The sequence below is a fragment of the Ammospiza caudacuta genome, chromosome 3 (assembly GCF_027887145.1).
Source record: "Ammospiza caudacuta isolate bAmmCau1 chromosome 3, bAmmCau1.pri, whole genome shotgun sequence".
NCBI classification, from domain to species: domain Eukaryota; kingdom Metazoa; phylum Chordata; class Aves; order Passeriformes; family Passerellidae; genus Ammospiza; species Ammospiza caudacuta.
The window spans coordinates 5308215-5329436 of NC_080595.1; the positions used below are offsets into that span (position 1 = coordinate 5308215).

The 21222-nt window shown below is 45.8% G+C and overlaps 1 protein-coding gene across 1 annotated transcript in view; it reads left to right on the forward strand.

Moving 5' to 3' along the window:
• Positions 1-21222, forward strand: part of RALGAPA2 (Ral GTPase activating protein catalytic subunit alpha 2) — a 94118-nt gene that overhangs the window by 38750 nt on the left and 34146 nt on the right. The window contains exons 25-38 of the mRNA XM_058802672.1: positions 1427-1555; positions 2368-2496; positions 3169-3227; positions 3526-3634; positions 3989-4099; positions 4437-4505; positions 4661-4798; positions 5248-5434; positions 6180-6951; positions 7210-7281; positions 8237-8360; positions 9183-9338; positions 15639-15797; positions 19908-20035. Coding sequence (XP_058658655.1) covers positions 1427-1555; positions 2368-2496; positions 3169-3227; positions 3526-3634; positions 3989-4099; positions 4437-4505; positions 4661-4798; positions 5248-5434; positions 6180-6951; positions 7210-7281; positions 8237-8360; positions 9183-9338; positions 15639-15797; positions 19908-20035 — 2342 coding nt within the window. The remainder of the gene's footprint in view (positions 1-1426; positions 1556-2367; positions 2497-3168; positions 3228-3525; positions 3635-3988; positions 4100-4436; positions 4506-4660; positions 4799-5247; positions 5435-6179; positions 6952-7209; positions 7282-8236; positions 8361-9182; positions 9339-15638; positions 15798-19907; positions 20036-21222) is intronic.

Genomic DNA, 21222 nt, shown 5'->3' on the forward strand with positions numbered 1-21222 from the left:
CCCTGTGCCGCCTCCCCGGCCAGGTTAGCCCGGGCTCTTTTATTGTGGCACATGTCAGCAGCAGCCTGCTCCCATCTGCTGCCCTGCTCAGGGCCAGCCCAGCCTTACCTGGCCCTGCTGTACAGGTGTGCTGTGCTGGAGCAGCACGGAGCGTTAATCAGCCCTTAATTATAACAAGGTATGTCCTTTGTTCTGCGCCGACCGAGAGTTTACCACCCGCTTTATGAGCGGCTGTACCCATCTGCTCTGCTTCTCAATGTTTGCATTGACCCATATTGACTTAAAATGTATCAAAGGAAGTGATTAAAACAAGTTTAAACATTAACTTGAGTGGCATTTTATCTTATTCAGGAAAGTGAAAGCATTATCTGCTACTATTTTAAAAACTAATACTGTTTATTTGAATATATAGCAGTTTCTTCATGGGATACTGGTGTTGCAAACGCTTAGTGGAACACGAAGTAGGAGCTGTGCAGGTCTTCAGAGGGCTTTGAGAAAATGGTGATGTTCAAGCATCTCTCTGTGAAGAGAAAATTGGGTTTGTCAGCTTTAGCTTCTGCATGAGATTGAGAGGACATTATGGGGGTCTCTAGCTCAGGCTGTCTTTGACACATCATGAAACCAGTAAGGATGGACATGGAAAAGGGTTTTCCTTTGCAACTTTTCAAAATTTTATTGAGTGGAAAATAATTATCTCCTCAGTATATGAAATAGGTTGATGTAACTCTTCAGCAAATACAGTGTTGCAGGTAAAGGATTATATAGATTTTATGCCTAATTTTAAACCTGCTGAAAGCTTGCAGGGAAGAAATCTTAACGCAAATATATAAACTTTGCTCTGTTTTCGAGAGACTGTGAAGACTTAAAATGCGGGAGGATTAGAGATGAAAGGCTTATCTGGAATGTGTTTTGTACCACAGGGTGATGGCGAGCAAAGCTGGGCCTGCTGCTCCGTTCCTTCAGGGCACCTGAAGCAGGGAGCAGGCCTGGAGGGGCAGCTCATCTTCTTGTGGCATGGAATTCTGAGAGATTTGAGGAACTCAGTCCTCTGGACTGCTGCAGTGCTTCATCTTATGTCCATTCAGTGTTTGGATGCTTCACTCTGAAGTCTTGTTTAACAGAATGATTTTGTTTAGGCACGAAGAGACATGAATGGCGGTGTGGGCTTTGAACAGGAATTTAGGGGTACAAATGTTACCAAAATCCCAAATGCACTTTGGCTACTCCACACCCATGAAGTGGGAGGTCATGATTTCATGGAGGTCAGTTTGCACACGGTGCTCTGCTCTGGGAATTTGCACCTCAATCAGTGTGGGACTAGGGAACCTCAATGTTAAATCTTCTCAAACCTCAAAGTTAAATCTTCTGATACTCTCACTGTTGTTTTCGGGTGTCCTGGCTTTTCTCAAGATGCCTTCTCTTGCAGGACATCCTGAACACTGTCATAAAGCACTGCCTGCCGTGGTTCTTCTTCCTGGGGCTGCCTGGCTTCACGATGCTGATCGGGGACTTCCTTGGAGCAGCGGCGCGCGTGCTGAGCGCGGACACACCGGAGGTGAGCGCGGCTGGCTCGGCACAGCCACGCTGACTGGGGCAGCTGGGCTGGGAAATCCTGGGAGAAGGCAACACACAGCTGCTGCAGAGGTGTTTGATGCAAAGGCTGAAGCATGAGGAAAGCGTGTCTTGTACACCTGTAGAGCCCCGTGAGTGCGACTGCAGCGAGCAGACACTGAGAGAGAGCAGGGAACTCTCGGGGTGAGGCAGCATCTCAGGCTAAATGTCAGCACTAACAGAAATGTGACTCTAAACGATTAAATTATCGAAGGATAAGTCAAATAGCAAGTCAATGAAGGGCTGCCAAAATAAAGGTAAAGGTCTGGCAGTCCTGGGAGAGACAGGAAAGCTCTGTTGCATGTGAAGCACCAGCTCACGGGAGACCTTTTGGTCTGTTCGGGCTCAGGGCTTTTGCTGCTGCTCTTGACATTTGTGTGGCTGAGCAGGTGGCCCTGTGCAGGGCCACAGCCCTCTCCTGTTACAGCAGGGCTGGAATGGTTTTCTAGCCACTCTTCTTCCATCAGCTCTTAAATAGCTTAGTCAGCCTTCCTGTTGATCCAAAGCTTAAATGCTAATAAGAAATGGATGCTCAGTTTTCCAGGGAAAAGCCATAAACCAAAACACCCTCTTCATTTCTCCTGTGTGCACACTCCACTGGGTGTGCATTGCATTTTTAACATATACACAGTAGTTAATGTGTTTATAGCTTGTTCTGTGGTGCTTTTTGATGGCTCTGTTGGAGCAGGGATCTCTCTGCACATTGATATCACCTGTTTTTTTTGTGACTATTTCTGCCTGCTTGCCCTTTGCCAGGCTCCCCGCTCCGAAGCTCACACCATCCTTGGTGCTCTTGTGTGCTTTCCCAACACCTACCAAGGAATCCCACAGCTGGGACCCATCTCAGAAGCTGGTGAGAGCATCACAGGAAGTGCAGATTTGAAGGTAAAGCCACATGTTTTGTAAATCCTTAGGTAGCCTAACCTGATTTCCCTATGCAGTGACTTCATTCCTGCCCAAGTGGTTGCCCTCACACAAACCTCTGTTGCTTTTGATAAATGTGAGGCACCACAGTGATCCACTGCTCAAAATTAGGGATGGCTGGGGAGGAATCTCTGAGTTCCTCATGTGTGGCCTGAGCAGGCAGAACCAAAGGGAATGCAGAAATCCCTTCACATGCTTGGCTCCTGTTCTTGCTTCTTCATCAGGCCTTGGAGAGTTGCTGGAGGTGTCTTACTTCTAAAATTAAGACCAGCTTTGTGTACTAAATAATACACTAAATTTTTCATGACATATTTTGGTTAGAGCCTGAACACTAGTTTGTATGGAGTGACCACCACTTGTTGTTTGTAACTGCCCCTTGACACTGTAAATGAATTGATTTCCTCTTGCTGCCTGTACATTAGTTGTAAGCTGATTTGATTTGTCCTCAAGGGTCTGTATGTTTGAGTTGTAATCAATGTTTCTCCCTTGACAAAATACAACTGGCATGAGGTAAAGATGCTTTAGCAACAGATGGGGAATTAAGTCACTTCACCTGTAACTATGTCCAAATTCAACAACTTTAAAGTAGATGTACGAAAAAGATGCTTATTCTAATTTATTTTGTTATTTTAGTGTTGCCTCATAAATATTTTATTGAAGAATGCCACAGAGGAGCCATGTGAAGCTGCAAGGTAAAATACTGAGTAAAAGAAATGGGAAAATATCATAGAATTTGTTAGGTTGGAAAAGACCTTTAACATTATCAAGTCCAACCATTTATGGCTTGGAAAAGTCTTTCTTGCTGCTTATCTTCTGCTGCTGCCTTGTGGTTTGGTCCTGTGAGGTTAAGCCTTACTCTGCACCACCAAGGTGCTGGCCTGTCGTGCTGGAGGGGAAAGAGAGATCTCATCTTTGTGCATTTATTTCTTTTTTTTACCCCTAAATATTGCTTTAAATCTCCTGCCCAGCTCTCTTTTCCTTTTCCCAAAGATGCATAGCCATCTGTGGCCTCGGCGTGTGGATCTGCGAGGAGCTCACGGAGTGCACGAGCCACCCCCACGTGAAGAAAGCCATCAATGTCATAGGTGTGACACTGAAGGTATTGCTGGGGTGGGCTCTGATCAGCGTGCTTTGGGAAAAAAAGGTGTTTCCGCTTTGCAAATAATCACTGATAATCTGAGGCACAGGCTGCTGCTGTGGTGTCCTGTACAAGTGTGCAGAATATTTGCAAAAACAGCTTGTGTGCCTGTAGACTCCTTCCCCAGCAAACTCACATAAAAGATCACACAGTGAGTGTCAAACCTGCTGGTTCCTATTGCTGACCATGTGATCTCACAATACTAACGTTTTTTATTCTTTGCAAAGATGCAAAATAATGAAATGTAGAAAATCTAAATGCAGTGTATTGTATCTGAGTATTTCATTTGGCTTTCAATCACCTTTTTTCTTCCAGTTTTCCAACAAGCTGGTAGCTCAGGTAGCCTGTGATGTCCTTCAGCTGCTGGTGTCTTACTGGCAGAAGCTTCAGGAGTACGAATCCTCCCTGTGCCGGAAAATTACGGAAGTACGTCAGATTATTTAAAATGTTTGTATGAAAATCATATGGAAAGTTGTCTTAATCCCTTCATTGGGCTGCTGTGATTTTGTTAACTGCTTTTTTTTAATTGTGAGGGAGGTACTTCCTACACTCCCTGGACCGGTGTAGGTCTCTTGTTTGTAGCGACTTCTTTGCATAGTGCTCAGTAAAATGTTCTCATTGATTGGCATGGGCAGTTTGGGTGCTCCTATGAGAACTTAACCTGTTCCACGCCCTGTGGAACTGTCTTCACACTCTGTGGAAGGTCTGTCTTTGCAGAGGAAGAAGCTGAGTGCCTTTCTGACACTTGTTTGTTTGTCTGCAGATCCTGGTGGCCACCATCGCGTTCCTCCTGCCCGGTGCTGAATACTCCTCCATGGAAGCAGATAAAAAGGTGTGTCACTGAAAAGAGCTGTCTCCATTCCTTGTGCTGTTTGAGGGAGGTTTTAAATGAGGTTGCTCCTAACCAGAGCTGAATTTTAACCTTTCCAATTCATACCCTAAATATGAATTTAATAGAGTGTACCTAAGCACCGTGTTCTTGTTCAGTTCATAGTTTCACTGCTGCTTTGCTTGCTGGACTGGTGCATGGCACTGCCCATGAAAATGCTGCTGGAGCCTGTGTCTGCTGGTGCTGTGGAGGATCAACATGCATCCAGAGCTCCTTTGCTGGATTATATTTACAGAGTGAGTAGGGGAAAAGAAGGTGATTTGCTCTGCCTGGCTGTTTGAAGATGCCTTTCACACATCCAGATGGCACAGAAGCAGCTTTGTAGAGCACTAGAAAATCATGTCATCCAGGTGAGAAGTTACAAATGGAAAATGTTAAGAAGATAAGATTAGAGATGTAGAACAGACAGAGGATGGTGAATACAAAGGTAAAATGCTTAAAACAACAAGCCAGGCAAAGTAATCTTTGCAGTAGTATTTGGATTATTTGAAGTGGGCTGTTAAAATACAGAACAAGCCCTGAAGCAAGCTGTTAAAAGCACAGAATCAGTGCAGATGGAGACTGTTGATTTAGAAATGCTGAATTTGGACATGGGTGGGTTGTGTAGTGTGTCAGAACGGGGGGTCCTGCTCGCTGGGTGTGTTGGGGACTGTCCCAGGTTGTCACTGGCTCCATGTCCCTGCAGGTCCTGCACTGCTGCATCAATGGCTCCAGCACCTACACACAGCAAAGCCACTATGTGCTGAGCCTGGCCGACCTCTCCTCCTCAGACTATGACCCTTTCCTGCCCCTGGGGAACGTCAGGAGCTCCTCAGAGCCAGCCCAGTGCCCCTCCTCCACCGATTTGGGCGACCTGCTGACCGTGGCTGAAGGTAAAGGCGTGCCCAGAGTGTGGGCTGGGCCAGCATGTGTGTGCAGCAGTGGGAAACAGAGTTCCAGGCTCCATCTCTGCCTTGGAAACGTGCTTCTCCTTACTGCATGTAGCAACTGTTCCTTCAGAATTGGGAACGTCTCTCTCTGGATGAATTCCGGTTGCTTCTGTGATAGGATGTTTGAGTTCATGGCCAAAGCTGTTCCTTAGAACAAATTTATGTTTAGAAGGTGTAAAAGGAAGGAGAAACACTGTAAACCACAGATAAATAGTTTTACGCTGAATATGAAAAAACCTAGAAATGAGGAGGTTTCTGGCCATAAAAGGAGTAACATTCTCATGGGAGAAATGGAGGCACAGCAGTAGCTCAGAGCAAAGTCACTTAAGGAAATACCTGATGGATGTGCCTGGGCTGAGGGAGCCATCTGAGCATCCAGGAGGTCTCTCCCTGCCTCACTTCCCACCTGCCAGGGATGGAGCAGCATTGCTTTGCAGTGACATCTCTGGTTTGCCTTGGCTTTTCTGCTGTGCCACCCTCCTGTTCTGATAGCTCTGGGGATGTGGTGAAGTAAAATAAAACCGTGGAATAGGTAGGATTTCTTGGAAAGCTGTTGGAAATATTTCCTTGAACAGGAAGGATCAGCAGGTCACATAGGGCTGCAAAGTGGGAGAAATCTGCAGGTGCTCCTTTTGTGTTGCCTCTTGCTGCTCTTACTGATCCATTGTGTTTTCCTTGATGGTTTCAGAGAAGAGGAGGAGGAATCTGGAGCTGATCCCCCTCACGGCGAGGATGGTCATGACTCACCTGGTGAATCACCTGAGCCACTACCCGCTCAGCGGGGGCCCTGCCATCCTCCACAGCCTCCTGAGCGAGAACCACGACAATTCCTACGTGGAGTCCTCCGAGCTGTGCTCGGAAGTGTTCCGCAGCCCCAACCTGCAGCTCTTCGTGTTCAACGACAGCACCCTCATCTCCTACCTCCAGATCCCCGCCGAGAAGAAGGCGGGAGCCGAGCCGGCGCCGCCGTCGGACGTGCGGGTGATCGTGCGGGATATCTCAGGGAAGTACTCCTGGGATGGCCGCGTCCTGTACGGGCCTCTGGAGGGCTGCCTGCCCCAGCGCAGCACGGCCACTGCCTTCGCCATCTCCAGAGACCCACAGCAGCAGCAGGGCCTTTCCCAGAGCGATGGCTCCCAGCTGGAGGAGGGAGAGGACGCCCTGGACCAGCTGCTGGAGAGGATCGGGAGCAGCAGCCCCGAGTGCCTCCCGCACCCGCAGCGCAAGCTGAACGAGCCGGCGCCGCCGCCCTGCGGCATGAGCGCCGAGCAGGAGCGTGCCATCACCGAGGCCCTGCTGCAGCAGAGCGCCCAGGAAAGGGAGTTCATCCTCAAGTGCAGCTCGGACTGCAGCATGAGCGTGGCCCGCCAGGAGCCACCGCCTCCTGCCCAGCCCCAGGCCTCCTTTTATTTCTGTCGGCTTCTGCTGAACGACTTGGGAATGAACTCCTGGGACAGAAGGTAGGGAGAGAGGAACAGTCTTAGGGTACCCTCCTCACTTTTTACCCCTGACACACTTAAGAAAACGAGGATCATACAGCTGGGGGTAAGAGCAGAGTTTTGAACTTCAGTGATGATTCGAAATACACACCAATAGATTGTGCACAACAATAATTCTAAGAAATCGTGTCATGTTAATTCTCTTAGCTGTTTGGATGATGAAATACTGTGCCTCCATTGTGTTGCATTTGCCCTCAAACCTTTCCTATTTATTTTTAGGAAAAGCTTTCATCTGCTGAAGAAAAATTCAAAGTTGCTGCGAGAGCTGAAAAATCTGGATTCCCGCCAATGGTAGGTGATGCGTACTGAGCACACCAGTGATAAGGTTCGTGTTTTCCAAGGAAGAATGAGTCACCAGAACCAAAACTTCATTCCTGTTGAATCCAAATATTGGTATGAAAATTGAACTGTTTGTTTCTCCAGAGTTCTGTAGCCTGAATGGAGAAGCCACCTGCACTGGCACATTCTCTGTGTACAGAGAACTCCAAATCAGTGGCAAAGAATAAGAGATTTTTTTCAAGTCTGCTTTAGCTGAGAGGGGAGGGAATCAAATTGATTGTGACCTGGGTACAAAACAGTATTTTTTACAGAGTGATCTCTGTCTCAGGAGCAGTGCTTTGAGGAGTGATCCACCCAGAACTGCTCCCCAGCCAGGAAGTGGCAGAATGAAGTTCTGCATGTTATGGGTTCCTTTTCATTACTTGACATAGAGCTGTTTGAAAAACATAGAGCTGTTTGAAGCATTGCAGAGTTCTGAGTTTCTACATCAAATGCACTTTGCATGTTTTCAGATAAGCCAACTGTCCTTGTCAGCCTTGTAAAACTTTGCCCAGGGTCTGAAAGTCAATAATGCCTCTTCTGCCTAGTATGTCATCACCCTGTAATTAAAATTCTGTAAGTCAAATTATGCTCCCATTAACACCTGTGCCACCTCACTGTCTCTGCAATGCTGCACAGATCTGAGTCATTAACCCTGCAATTACAATTTGGCCACCAGTTCTGTGGCTGATGTACAGGAGGACCAGGCTTGACTCTGCTCTCTAAGCTGGGGTGTCTCTGCAGTGAGGTTTTGGTGGCAAAAAGGGGGAGGAAATCTGAAAGTGACTGATGTATTTGTGTGCATAAAAGAAATTGACACACAGAGCTAAATGTGGGTCATATGTTTGTTTGGAGTGCTGGGGGATCTGAAAAATAGTTTTGAGTTGAAGCTTGTTTAATTTTGATTTCTTTTTCTACCCTGTGGCAGTCGTGAGACTCACAAGATCGCCGTGTTCTACATCGCTGAGGGACAGGAGGACAAGTGTTCCATCCTGGCCAACGCCAGGGGAAGCCAGGCCTATGAAGATTTTGTGGCTGGGCTGGGCTGGGAGGTAACAGCCATAATTTAGACAAGCTACCTTGTTGCTGAGGACACTTATGCAGTTTTTAATTAAAAAAAAAATTTGCTACACACTGATGCTTAGCTGCTTTTAGCTTTTGCCATGGTCAGAGCACACTCAGCACAGGAGTTCTTTATGACATGTGTGAGTTTAATTTGCTTTGTCAGAATGGTGTGTCATAATCTAAATGCCATGGACGTTTTGGTGTTTGGGAAATCCAGAGTAGCTGCATGTCACATTTAAGGATCCAAGTGCCACAGCGAGATGCAGCATCCTCAGGCTGGTGCTGTTGGGAAAACAAACAAACCTTTGGACTCAGGCTTGACTTCAGAGAGGTGTTTCTTCTGAATGAACTTCTGGAATAATTTATTCTAAGGGTGTTTTTTCTGTACAAATCTTCAGTTTCTTTTGCAGTTTTTCTGGTTTTTTCTCTCTGCCTTTTGTGATGCTCCTGGCAGTGGGAGCTGCCAGCCCCACAGAGCCCTTAGCCAGCAGTCTGTGGCAGAATGCTGTTATTTCCTTGCTGCTGTTTGCTGGAGGAAGGTAAAATAGCTGGATAGATAATGACTCAGAACCTAGTTCAGAGAGATTTGCTTTCAGTAAATGTCAAATACAGGCACGGGAAAGACAAATCTAACGGAAAGATCGCCGAGCTGTAGGGGAAGGCTTCTTTTTGTCTGGGATGGAAAGACTTCTTTTTGTCTGGCTACAGAAACCTAGGGTGGTGATTTCATTAACCTTGATAGAGAAGCAAATCCTGGTGATGTGTCAGTGCTTTCAGGTGGCTGCTGTTTGTGCCTTTGGCTCCCTCAGGTCGACCTGTCCACGCACGGCGGGTTCATGGGCGGCCTGCAGCGCAACGGCAGCACGGGGCAGACCGCGCCCTACTACGCCACCTCCACCGTGGAGATCATCTTCCACGTGTCCACCAGGATGCCCTCCGACTCAGATGACTCACTGACCAAAAAGGTAAAGGCTTTGCAGTGTGTTTCCATCAAAATCTGGGCTGGAAGCAGCCTTAGCTGACTGGTCCTGGCAGGCTGTGCCTGCGTTGCCACGTGGTGCTTCTGCAGCTGGGCTGGCTGAATTAAATGGCATCTAAATTCTGGGTTCTGAAACACAATTAACATTTCCATGGTAGCCTCAAATGCCACCGTGGGTAATAATATTAGCAATAATTTCATTTGTACATTGTCTGCCTGCCAAAACTGCTGTAGGTTGGTAGAACAAAGCAACCAAATGCAGCATCATCAAACTGTCCTATGGGGAACAGTGAAGGGAAAGAGGGCTGACAGGCTCAGGAGCCCAGGCAGCCAGCTCAGAGTTCAAGGCAGCAGCCAGTTAGGCACAAGTCTGACAGGCAGCCTCTGCTTCAGACAGCCAGAACTCAGCCCAAAAGTCTGTTGGTATTGGTACTTAATTGTTCATCTTTCCTAGCGAGGAGCAGTTTCAGGTTATGCTGTTTGCCAGCTGCTGCTTAGACTCAAAGATTTTTGGGGCAAATAAAATCTCTACCTTTTTAATTAGGATGGGTAACTTGTCCTGCAGAGGTTGTTAGCATGCATCAGTAATGCTGCAGCAGCCATCCAGTTGGTTTCAGAATGATGTGTGCTTTTCTTTGAAATATAAAGGTGGAATCTCTGATTACTGGTTCTGAAAAATTGCCTGGCGTTTTGTACTGAAGTCAGACCTTGTCTTTTTTATTCTGATATCTGTCACTAAAAAAAAGGAAAATCAACAAAATGACATGTTCTTCTTCATGGATGCAAGGCTATGGAGTAAAGTATTCTGAGTGCTTCGGGAAGGAGCAGTGAGGTAGTGGTGTGTAGGACTGGGCTGTAGAGTCTCTGTGACCATACCAGTGTAGAACTGTTTGTATTTTCATTATTCCTGACCAGTATTTGTCCAGCTGCTAGACCAAAATGAATGATTTACAGTTGCCCTAGGCAACATATTTCCATATTCCTGTGCTCCACTTCTTGTACCACAAAAAAATCTCTGGTAGTGCCTATTTTGCTTCAATTTAAGTCCATTGATTCTTATCCTGTTGCACATGGATATGAAGGGCAGATTATTTTGCAGCACACTTGTGCATGTCTGAGAACTGCTGCCATGTCTTTCCCAGACTTAGTTTTCCTACACAAACCATGGCCATTTGTTTAGTCCAACCTTCCCTTGCAAGTCCTGGGTTTTGTGGAAGCCTGGCAAAGGCACTGGGATATGGTCTGGCTGTTGAGTAATTCATCACCTGGGAGAGGAGAGCATAGTGTGGCAGGGCTACCACAAGGAGAAGAAAGGGATTTAGCTGCAAACAGTCCACTTACTCTCCTTATTTTCATCTATGTTATGGGTTATCACAGGCACTGAGGGTCTCGTTATTCTCTTTGTCTTCCCTGTGTTTGCTCTAAGAGAATTCTTTCTCTGAGAAACAGAAACCAAAAGCATTTAGTAGCTGTCAGTCTCCAAGTTTTGTAGTGCCAGGAAACCAGGCCAGCTCCAGCACATGCTGTCTGCAGAAAATAACTGCAAAGGAATTGCTCTGGGACCTTTTCAGAAAACCTGAGGTCTGCTCTAGGAATGGAACCCTGCAGGGATCAGACTGGGAATTCCAGTGAAGGACAAATCTCTGAGCAGGCTCATGGACCTGAGGAGTGGCTCACATCAGATTACTTCCAGAGGACTTTTCAGTGTGTACTCATCCATGGTTCCACTCACAACAGTTTCGTGCAGTTTGTCACAGCTTCTGTTGTGAGCACACATGCAGTTCTGTGCAGATCAGCAAGGATTGTTGACAGATTTTGCAGACCTGCAGCTGTGAGTGGAGAAAAGGTGCATTTCAGAAGCACTGCACTTTCTGGAAGGTGGACAACTCTCTGGGCTTAGGTCCTTGCCTCACATTGTTGGGGCAGAATGGCCAGGTTACAAAGATTATTTCTAACTTCATATTTATTACTTCTTGCCATCAATGCTTTTGTTTTATGGGAGTGTGGAGAGAAAGATGGAAGCCCATGGTATTCATTCAGTTCCTGCTCCTACAGCTGAACTGTACCTGGTGATCCAGGACAGTGGTGCTGGGAAGACAAAAGTTCATCAGGATGCAATGGGGGCCACAGCTTCTTTTTTCTTGCCCTCACTCTGGGATCTAAGGTCCCTCTAATCTCTGAAATCTTTGTGATTGCTGAGGTTTCTTCTCTGCTTATTTTGCTTCAGACCAAGAGAGGCTTCATCCCTGTCAGCACACTCCCAGCTGAACAGAAGGACTGACCACCTGCTGCCCTGGGGAGCCACAGCAAAGCCATAAATTCTGGGGGCTGGGGAATTCAGCAGATGTAGTAATTTTACTTAAATATGTTATTGTGGTTCTTTTTTTTTTACTGAACTCAAGGATAAATTAAGTTCTGGTATGAATTTCCCAGAATAAGTGCATTTCCACTGGGGATGAGCTTGGCCCCTTGTTTTTGTGCAGTAGAGCTGTGATTTGCAGTCTGCATTTTTTTATTGGAGGTAAATGCTGACATTATATTGCTAATTCAGGAGGGAAGAAAAAAAAAAAAAAAAAGGAAAAAAAAGAAGAAAGAAAAACCCCTCTCCAAATAAGTCTTGGGCCTGACAGAAATCTTTCCTAGTGGAGTAAACAAAATTCAGCTGGTCTCTTTTGCTGCTGTAGGGCTCAGCATCATTGGTTCCAAACTTTATCTGCCTGTCTTGTGGCAAGAGTGAAAATCAATTCCAGGAATGGCATCCTACAGTCCCTGTCTCATTCTGCTCAAATTGTGCTTAACACTTTAAAGATGTGCTGCCGAATTTCCCAGTGATTTATTTCATCTTCTCCATTGTCAGAGCAGAACTTTTTCAATTCAGAAATCTGGTTGCAACCCCATACTGAACTCTTGCTCCTTTGCTGCAGAAATTTGTTAGCTGGGGCTAGATTAGATTTTTAGCAGCTAATCTGACTGCTGTAGGGGTTTGCAGAGTGGGGACAGAGCTGTGCTATTGGATTTGTCCAATTCATTTGACTCCAGGACTATAATTGCACTTATGTCTTACAAGGCTTTTATGGCCTCGGGCTGGCGAGCAGCAGAAAAACAAATTGGCAGTGATACAGTGAGAGTGAAAGGGAATGAAAGGCACACATTATCAGTCTCCAGGCAGCCCTGCTCTGGCAGGAAGTTTCTTGCTTAATTTACAAATAAAACTTAGATTTTAGGATGGGCACACAGTCAGCCAGACAATGGGGATGTCAGGCCCCACTGTTACTTAGCAAAAGTAGCAGCCATGCCTCCCCAAAAGCAGGAATTCTTCAGTCAAACAGACGACTCCTCTCTGGAGCCAGCTGGCTGTGTAATGCAATTAGGAGGGAAAGGAGGTCATGCCGGAGGTGTGCACCGTGACCAGTGTCACCCACAGAGCCCAGGGCTGGGGCTGGGGCTGGAACTGGAGCTGGAGCTGCCCCTGCCCTCCCAGAGCTGGAGAGTGCAGCCCCGGGCAGGAACAGCAGGGCTGACCCATGCCTGCGGCTGGGGCTGTGTCCCAGCACCCTGATTACCAAACCAGGGCCAATTCCCGCGCCCACCAAGAATTCCTGTGCACAGGGGAGGACACTGCCAGTGCCACACTGCCTTCCCTCAGTGTGCACATCACTCCACACTGCTGTTGGGGTTTGCTTCTAAAGCCAATCTGATTTCATGTCTGCTTTGGGATTTTTTTAATGTAGTTTATCTCTTTATTCCCCCCACCCCTAAACTGGATGGGAGCACAGCCTGGAGCTCTGGCTCCGCACACATCAACCATGGGGCTTTCGACATTTCTTGCTGAAGTCCTTCAGGGCACTGAGTTTGCCCCACAGCTGCTGTTTTGAATAAACAACCCAGGAAAATAGCAGCTGGCTTATTGTCACTGATGAGATTATTGTAACGGCTTTTTTATCAATGGAGTTACCTCTCAGTAACAAATATTTTTTATTAATGCCAGTTTTTTCCTTATAACATTATACCTTGAGACTGTGATGCTTAAGGATGTGTGGCTTCAAAACAAGGGCAGTAACTCAAGCTCTGAAACAAGTTGCTGTCATGCACTGGGGATTGTGGCAGAATCATGAGCACAGCAAGTGTTGGTTCAGCTAAGTTCCCTTCTTCACTGAATTTTGTTCTGAAGGGTGCAATATCAGTACAATATCAGTAAAAACTGTTTATTATCAGAACAGTTCCTTGGGATTTTACAAAGGGTCCCTCAAGCAGTATTTGGACATATTTTCATGGCTGTTTTTATAGCAATATGTGTTGTTTCTCACCCCAGAAGCCATAGGAGGCACAACAGTACAGAGCCTTTTCTTCAGAAGAGCTGAGCTGCGTTTGTGAGCTGCTCTCCACACCTGGGCAACAAAATTGCCTTATGGAATTTATTCCATGTTTATTTTTTGGGTTTCCTTCAGCAGAGGAAGGTTTGCTGGGTGCCACCATTGCAGGCTCTCTGTGCAGGGGATCCAGTGCCAGAGCTGGCTTGGGCTCAGCCTGGCAAACGTGGGCACTTCCAAATCCCTGGCGGGAGTTCCCTGAGCTCAGCTGGGCTGAGCTGGGCCCATCCTGGAGCGGGACAGCCTGGCCAGGCATCCTCAGCATCTGGGACCTGCTGTGCACAAGGTCTGCTCACCCAGATGGGTTTTGGGGTGTATCTGACTAAACCTGACATCTCCCTTCTGATCACTTTGGAGGTGACCTGGCTGCAGCTGGTCACAGAGAGTGAGATCAGGGTTTTGTCCTGTGGGTGAATTCCTGCTGCCTTTGGTATGTGTCAGTTTGTGACATTCCCAATGTGAGTGTTTTCTTGTGTGTTGCTTTGTTTTTACTAAGCTTCTGCACAGATATCAAGGTGACCACAAGAACAGCAATTTCTGTTTGCTTTGTACATATAAGAAGCTCTAGTAATAGTATTGTTCATGTTCCCATGTTTTTCCAAGATAAAAATGGTTCATGTTTTCTTCAAACAGAGCTAAAATTACCTTTATTCATGGGTGTAAATAAAACAGCATTATTATCTTCTATTTAATTTAAAATAAACTGAGAATCTAAGCCCTTCTGGGAACTGAGCTTTACTTCATTCTGCTGGAGCATGAACTGTAAGCCAAGTTCACAGTTGTAACTTTTAAAATGTTTTCACAGTGTGTTGGTTTTGCCATATTTCTCTCGTGACTGAGGGGTCCAGTTTGTCACCAATACGTAGGAGTGAAAGTTTTTCCTTCTGAAGGCTCTGCCTGGCTCTGACTAGGGAAGCCTCATCAGCACAGTGTGGGCTGATCCAAAGCGTGTTGGGGTTAGTTGTTATTTACCAGTGAAAATCACCACCTTCTTTTCCCTTTTTTCTCTCCCCCTACACAGAGTGAAGTAGCAGAGCTTCGTTTTGGCTTCTTTGTTCGCTCTGTTGTGCACATTGTTCTGGGGGTAGCACCAAATTGGAGGGGGGGGAGTGTCTTTTAAGCTTTAAGTGGGACTTTAAGTCTCTTTATGCTTGGAGCTGGCATTGTGTGTGTGGATTACATTTTAACTTTAAAGCTTACAGTTGAAACCATTGTGTGAGGCTTGTACGTGATTGCCAAATAGTTTTTGCCATCTGTTAGATCACCTCCAGCTCCTCCAGCAGCAGAGCAAACACACACACACACAGGCTCTCAGAGGCTTTCTGTGTATGTCATGTTTCATTTTTTTCTGTATTTCATGCAGCTCTGCTCCAAATGAAAAGGTGTAACTCCCACAGTATTTCCCATTCTCCTGTACTTCACACTGCCCAGATATTTTGCTGACGTTTCAGGCAGGAGACCCCTCCAGACAGAGTCAGTGAGGAGATGTTTGTGGATAATAAATTCTGTTATAGTGGTTCATGACAGGCAGTTTCTTGACATTCTGAGTCAAGGCATTTTCATATTTCTGTGACAGCTGCCTTATTTTAGCTGGAATACAATGCTCTGTTGGTTAATGCTTTTTGTTCCAGTAATTCAGTTTTCCATCTTAAATCACTGTAGGTAATGTACATTTACATATCATGCTAATGGCTAGTTTGATAATGACTTAATTAAGCCATCAGACAACAATGAGTTCTAAATGAAGCAAATTATTGAGCCGATGCTTTCATGAGCAACTGGAGAAAAACAATATTTTAACTTTTCCGTAATGAAATATTCCTGCTATCGAGCATTGTAATTCAATTTGTGAGCCGTGACCCCTGGTGCAGCGTGGTTATCACAGGGATTAATAAAGAGCCAATTTGCTGTTGCAGCTCCGTCACTTGGGGAATGACGAGGTGCACATCGTGTGGTCCGAGCACACGCGCAACTACCGCAGGGGCATCATCCCCACCGACTTCGGCGACGTCCTCATCGTCATCTACCCCATGAAGAACCACATGTTCTTCATTGAGATCATGAAGAAACCCGAGGTACGTTCTGGGTGCCTCCCTGGCCCTGCTGTGCTGTGCCACAGTTGTGTTGCTTTCACCAAGGCTCAGTGGTTTAGAGCTTGAAACTGTTTTTTTCCCAAATCAGCCTGTCCATGTCAGGTGAAGGATAAGCTGAGCAAAGTGCCTTGCTGACTCTACTGTGCCACTGAGCAGCAGTTCTGCTGCTTTCAGCAGGGCTCAGGATTTAGAGTTTGAGAACTGTTTTTGCCCAAATCAGTCTGTGCATGTCAGGTGAAAAGCTGAGCAATGAGCTGACTTTAAAACTGGCTTTACTCATGGTGATCGGAGTGATTGCTCATTCATTTTATAGCCATACTTAGCACTGAGTGAAACACTCCAGAATAATCAACCTACAGAAGTTACTGGGCAAAGAACAGTATTTAAGCCACTGTGAATGTCCTCTGAGGCAGTGAAGGCAAACCATTCACGATTTGAGCTCCTTGTGTGGTGTTGGATCGCTGCTGTACACACGGCACCACGCAGAACCTCACACGTCTGTGGCACTGTCATTGTCACCTGACTGGGTGGGATGATGCAGACATTGGGCATCCTGTCATCAAACAAAGTATGGGAGGTTCACAGCTGAGACGTTTTTTGGAAAAAAATGCATTTTTTTGCAAAATGTCAGAGGTGTGTGTATGTACATCTGTGCATGTGTGTGAAAAAGCCACTGCAGTCAATGCTCGTCTGGTACATTGTGGATGCAAAAATACGTGTAAAATATACTTTGTGAAAGTAGTCATTGTGATAAATTCCCTTTGCCTTAGAGGAGGGACAATATTTGTCCAAAGGGGTAGCCAACTGTGGTAAATGCCTCCATCATATCCCATATTGACCAGGTGTAGACACTATTTTTTGAGTTGCGTGATGGAGTTGTTTGATACAACAGTGCTTTGTCAGTAGACATTTCAAACTTGAAAATTTTATAATAGTGGGTTGCTGGGGTTTTTTTACGCTCAATGTTGAGCTGTGCGGTTTGGTTTTTGAGCGTTTTCGCTTTTAGCTTTTTTTCATGTTCCATCAGGGAAATGAGAATTTAGCGTTAGGAACACGCTTGAGACTTCTCTGGAGCAATGGAGAAAAGCTGTGTCATCTTACATATTAGTCAAAACCACCCAACGGGCAGCCAGAATAAGAGCTAACTGGAAATTTAGTGTTATCCCTACATTTAAAGTACAAACCATTACAATGTAATAAAATTAATCCAGACATTTCCAGGGCAAGTGTGGCTGACCTTTTGTTCACCAGCTACTGACCCCGGGGTGAATGAACGAGCCTTGCAGAGAGAAATGTCTGTTGTTTGGCTTCAGTCCCTGGCATTTAAATTGCATTCCCTAATCGAATGAAAAGGCTGTCCTCTCTATCAGGTTACAGAATCCATGGCAACATTTGGCCTTTTATATCCATAATGTTAGCCTTTTTGTTTGCAGCCAAGTAGAGACACCTGGAGCAATGTTAACATTAACCGCTTTAGCATTAATAGCTTCATTATAGAAGAATTTCTGATCAGATAGCTGTTACTTTTGTTATATTGCTTCAGCTTGTATTGTTTTCATTTTTGATCTCCCTGCTTGGCAACCCGGCAATGATTTGCAAATTTTTTTGTCTTGATTAATTAAGCAATATAATTATCAGGAACTGTGCTGCAGTCTTTGCCCGACAAAGCTTGGGAGGGAAGACAATAGTAAGTCTGTTAGTGTGAATGCATTCCACGCGTCACAGATGCACGAGGATATTGGGAACAATGAGAGGAAAAGCTGCCTGCGAGAGGGGACAAAGCGTGCCAGGCAAGCTCCGCACTGCACATACCGCCAGGGACATGCTGCGGGTTCCCTGGGACACAGATGCCTCGTTAGATTGCAGCTCGTCATCAGAGATTAATTCTCAGCCATTTGGTACAATAATTTACCCATTCCCCACTCTTTTAACTAGTGCTGCTTGCTGTAGAGGGGAAGTCTTTGTGCTCAGAAGGTTTATTTAACCTTGCCTACTTTTACTGCAGGCAACAGAAATAATGATTTTGCTGTTGGAAATTGGAACGAAGCAGGTGTTTGCAGTGGGCTGAATATTAATTTTTGCTTCACGGATAACTTGCAGTGACATTTGGAGTACTCACAGAAGGGGATCTTTCCCTCTATTTTTTTTTAATTGATTCCTGTCAAAGCAGGCTGTTTGTCTGTGGTGGCCACTGAAGCCCTGCTTTGCTGGCAGGGTGTTGGGTGCCGGACTGGGAGCGGAGCCGAGCGGGGAGCGCGCCCTGCACGTTCCACTGGCCTCCCCCCAACCCTTGTTAGGGCAGGGCCCCTGTGCAGATGGAAGCTGAGGAGAAGCAGCTCCAGTGACTTTAATGACCCTTGGCGAGGCCACTGTGTGTGCTGGGGAATGAATAATTCCGAGCCCTGCGTGCACCGGCTCGGATCGCGGCGGGCTCCGAAGCCCTCGGCTCTGCTGCTGCTCTCCCTAGCCAGGGTACTCTCACCCTGTCCCTGGGTTACATCTGTAAATTCTGTGGGGCAGTGGTGAGAAAGTCTGCCCCGCTCCCCAGCTCCTGGTGAGTGTGAACTGTGAATGCAAGTGCTGTAAGCAAAACCTACTTGTCCAAAAAGCCCAGCAGGGAATTTCCCTGCCCCAGTAGCATCTGCTGATCTGACTTTACATATCTGGTATTTGTGTGGTGCTATCACTTTAATACTACTATGTACTTAACCTCCTTATCTGTACTTTTGCATTCTTTTCTCTTGCTGTCAGTGCTTCTAGACAGTGCATGGGATAAAAATTTCACTTAAAAACATTACTGCCTAGAGAGACAAAACTTGACGCCCCATAATGTTATCATTTTGGTGGCATTGATTTTCCTCTGTCCCCTTTCCTTCCAACTGCCTGGGTAGTCATGCCAGCAGTAAATTAAAAAAAAATGAAAAGAAGGCAAAACCACTATGGAAACATTTTACACTTTTCTGTTTTATTGGGGGTGGGTAATTATTTGAAGTAAAGGAATGACAGAATAAGTGTGCGCAGAGACAGCTGTCATTTCCAGATGTTACATTAAACCAAAATTTCTTCTGTAATTCATTGCCACTTCTAATTAGAGGAATTCCCTAGATGCAGGGGATTTATATTATTCCCTTTGTCCATTTATTGAATGACTGTCACAGTCACCCACAAGCAGTTGGAGAAGAATAATAGAGGGTATTTATTTATGTGATAAGCCTCTGTACAGATGGAAAAAATCCGTAGCTTAAATATTGATAATTGTTGCTGGCTTCTGTCTAGGGCTTTAGTTGGGCGGTTGTTTTTTTCATTTTGAGTCTCTGAGAGGGAAATGAATTTGAGTACCTGCAAGTACTGAAAGTTATGCATTTAAACATCAAAATTTTCTGGGTTGGGCAGGCTCAGGTCTGTTTTGTGTCTGCAGTTGTGGAGAAGGTTTATTTTTAGAAAGAATCTCTTGTTTGTAGTGTTGTCTTTATCTGCAGAGCCTCAGGTCACCAGAGGATGTCACACAGGGGTTTCCTGTGATGGTGGCCCTGAAGGAGCAGCATTTGGGCACCTTGACCCACTGGGCCCGTTTGTGCCTGTCCCCACCCTGCTCAGAGCAGAGCCCCTGCTCTGCCATCGCCTCTGCCTTCCACACGCCTGATCTTGCACCAGCTCAAGGTTTTTTTCTCTTCTATGAAGTCCATGGAAGGAGTTTATAGAGGATTATCTGAAGTAAATACGTCTTTGCAAATCCTCCTGCCAATGCTGAAGTCAGCCAGTGAATCGGGGTCTCCTGTTGGGATCCCAGATGGAAAACAGCTCCTGACATTCACTGCCAAAGGCATATTGATTGCAAATTCATAGATGGCCCCAGTTTCTACGTGTAGCAAGCCTGTGCTTACCCAGCAGAATGTTCTGAGTCCTGTGTGTGTCTGTGTGGTGTGCTGAGGGCAGTCATGGGGAATTTAAACACTCACCAGCTTGGAAGACGAATGTCACACTGCAAGTCTCAGTGTGAGAAACAATGTGGTCACACTGTTTTTGTAGCAAAATGTTGTACCAGTCTCCTGCAGTGGTTCTGAATCCTGCTTTTCTCTTTTGGGCGCCCAGGTGCCGTTCTTTGGTCCCCTCTTCGACGGCGCCATCGTGACGGCGAAGCTGCTGCCCAGCCTGATCTGTGCCACGTGCATCAACGCCAGCAGAGCCGTCAAGTCCCTCATCCCACTCTACCAGAGCTTGTATCCTTTTCCACAGGGCAAGGCTGCCCTTGGTAGGGTTCTCACTTGGAGCATCATCCTGCAGAGAGGTAGGCTGGGATGAAAATCCTCCTGTTTGATTTCATTGGGAAAGGTCAGAGCTTTCTTTGCATGCCAGCTGGATGTTCTCAGTGGCTCACACGCAGGTGCCATCCGGTGTTTTCAAAATGGAGTGGTAGCAGCACTGGAGTCTCACCAGCAGCTTCCACCTCGCTGCTGGTGGGCTTGGGCTTTGATCTGTGAGGAAAGGTTGCTTTCACACTGATAGAAGTTGTGGACTGTGTATGTCAGGCTGGTAGCCAGAGCTCAGCCATGTTCTTATCCTATCCAATTAACTTTACTTGGAGTCATTACATTAATAAGGCAGATGGGATTTGTCCTCAGATACAGATGTTTCAGGTCCCAAATTCCTGTTTCTTTACAGTCACGCCCGTGTTTGGGCATTTTCAGAACCTGCTTTCCACCAGTGGCTGGAAGGCAGCTGGAGATGTGCTTCTCTAGGACAGGAGTTGTGACACAGACTGTGGTTCTTGGGTGCTACACAGACCCACAGTGATAGCACTGGTGTTCACCCATGCTGGGGTCTTCTCCTAATGCCATCATAGATTTCATAGCTTGTTTTGCTAATCACGTCACTTACCTCAGGACAAACACTCACTGCACTTTGCTTTCTCTGGGCAGCATTTGATTTGAGTATTTTTCTAATCACATGACTTTGAGAAAGAGTTTGTGAAATGTTTTGATCTCTGAAAGAACCTTGAGGAATTAGTTTAAGATGCATATTTTTTAAACATGGAATATCCTCAAAGTACTTGCTAGGGTTTTGTTTTAAAAAATTAAACTGAAATAAATAAATTTTATCCAGTATGCTTTGCAAAAGTCATCAGAAATTAAAAGTACCATTGCAGTTAAATAGATTTGTGTTAATAACTAATTGTTTACTCATTGTAAAGCAAATGGTGGTGGTTGTGCAGACTGTGGCAATGCCTGACAGGTGAGTCAAGGCTCGCTCTGTTTTTTTCTGTTTCTTGAGAGAAATCTAACAAATTCCTGAAACTGTGCTGTGCAGAATTTATCTTAATCTGTTTCTCAGTATTTAATAGTAAAGTAACAGTGTATTAAAATAGATATAAGTAGCAGTAGTTATAGGAAGGAAGCTGTCCCATCCT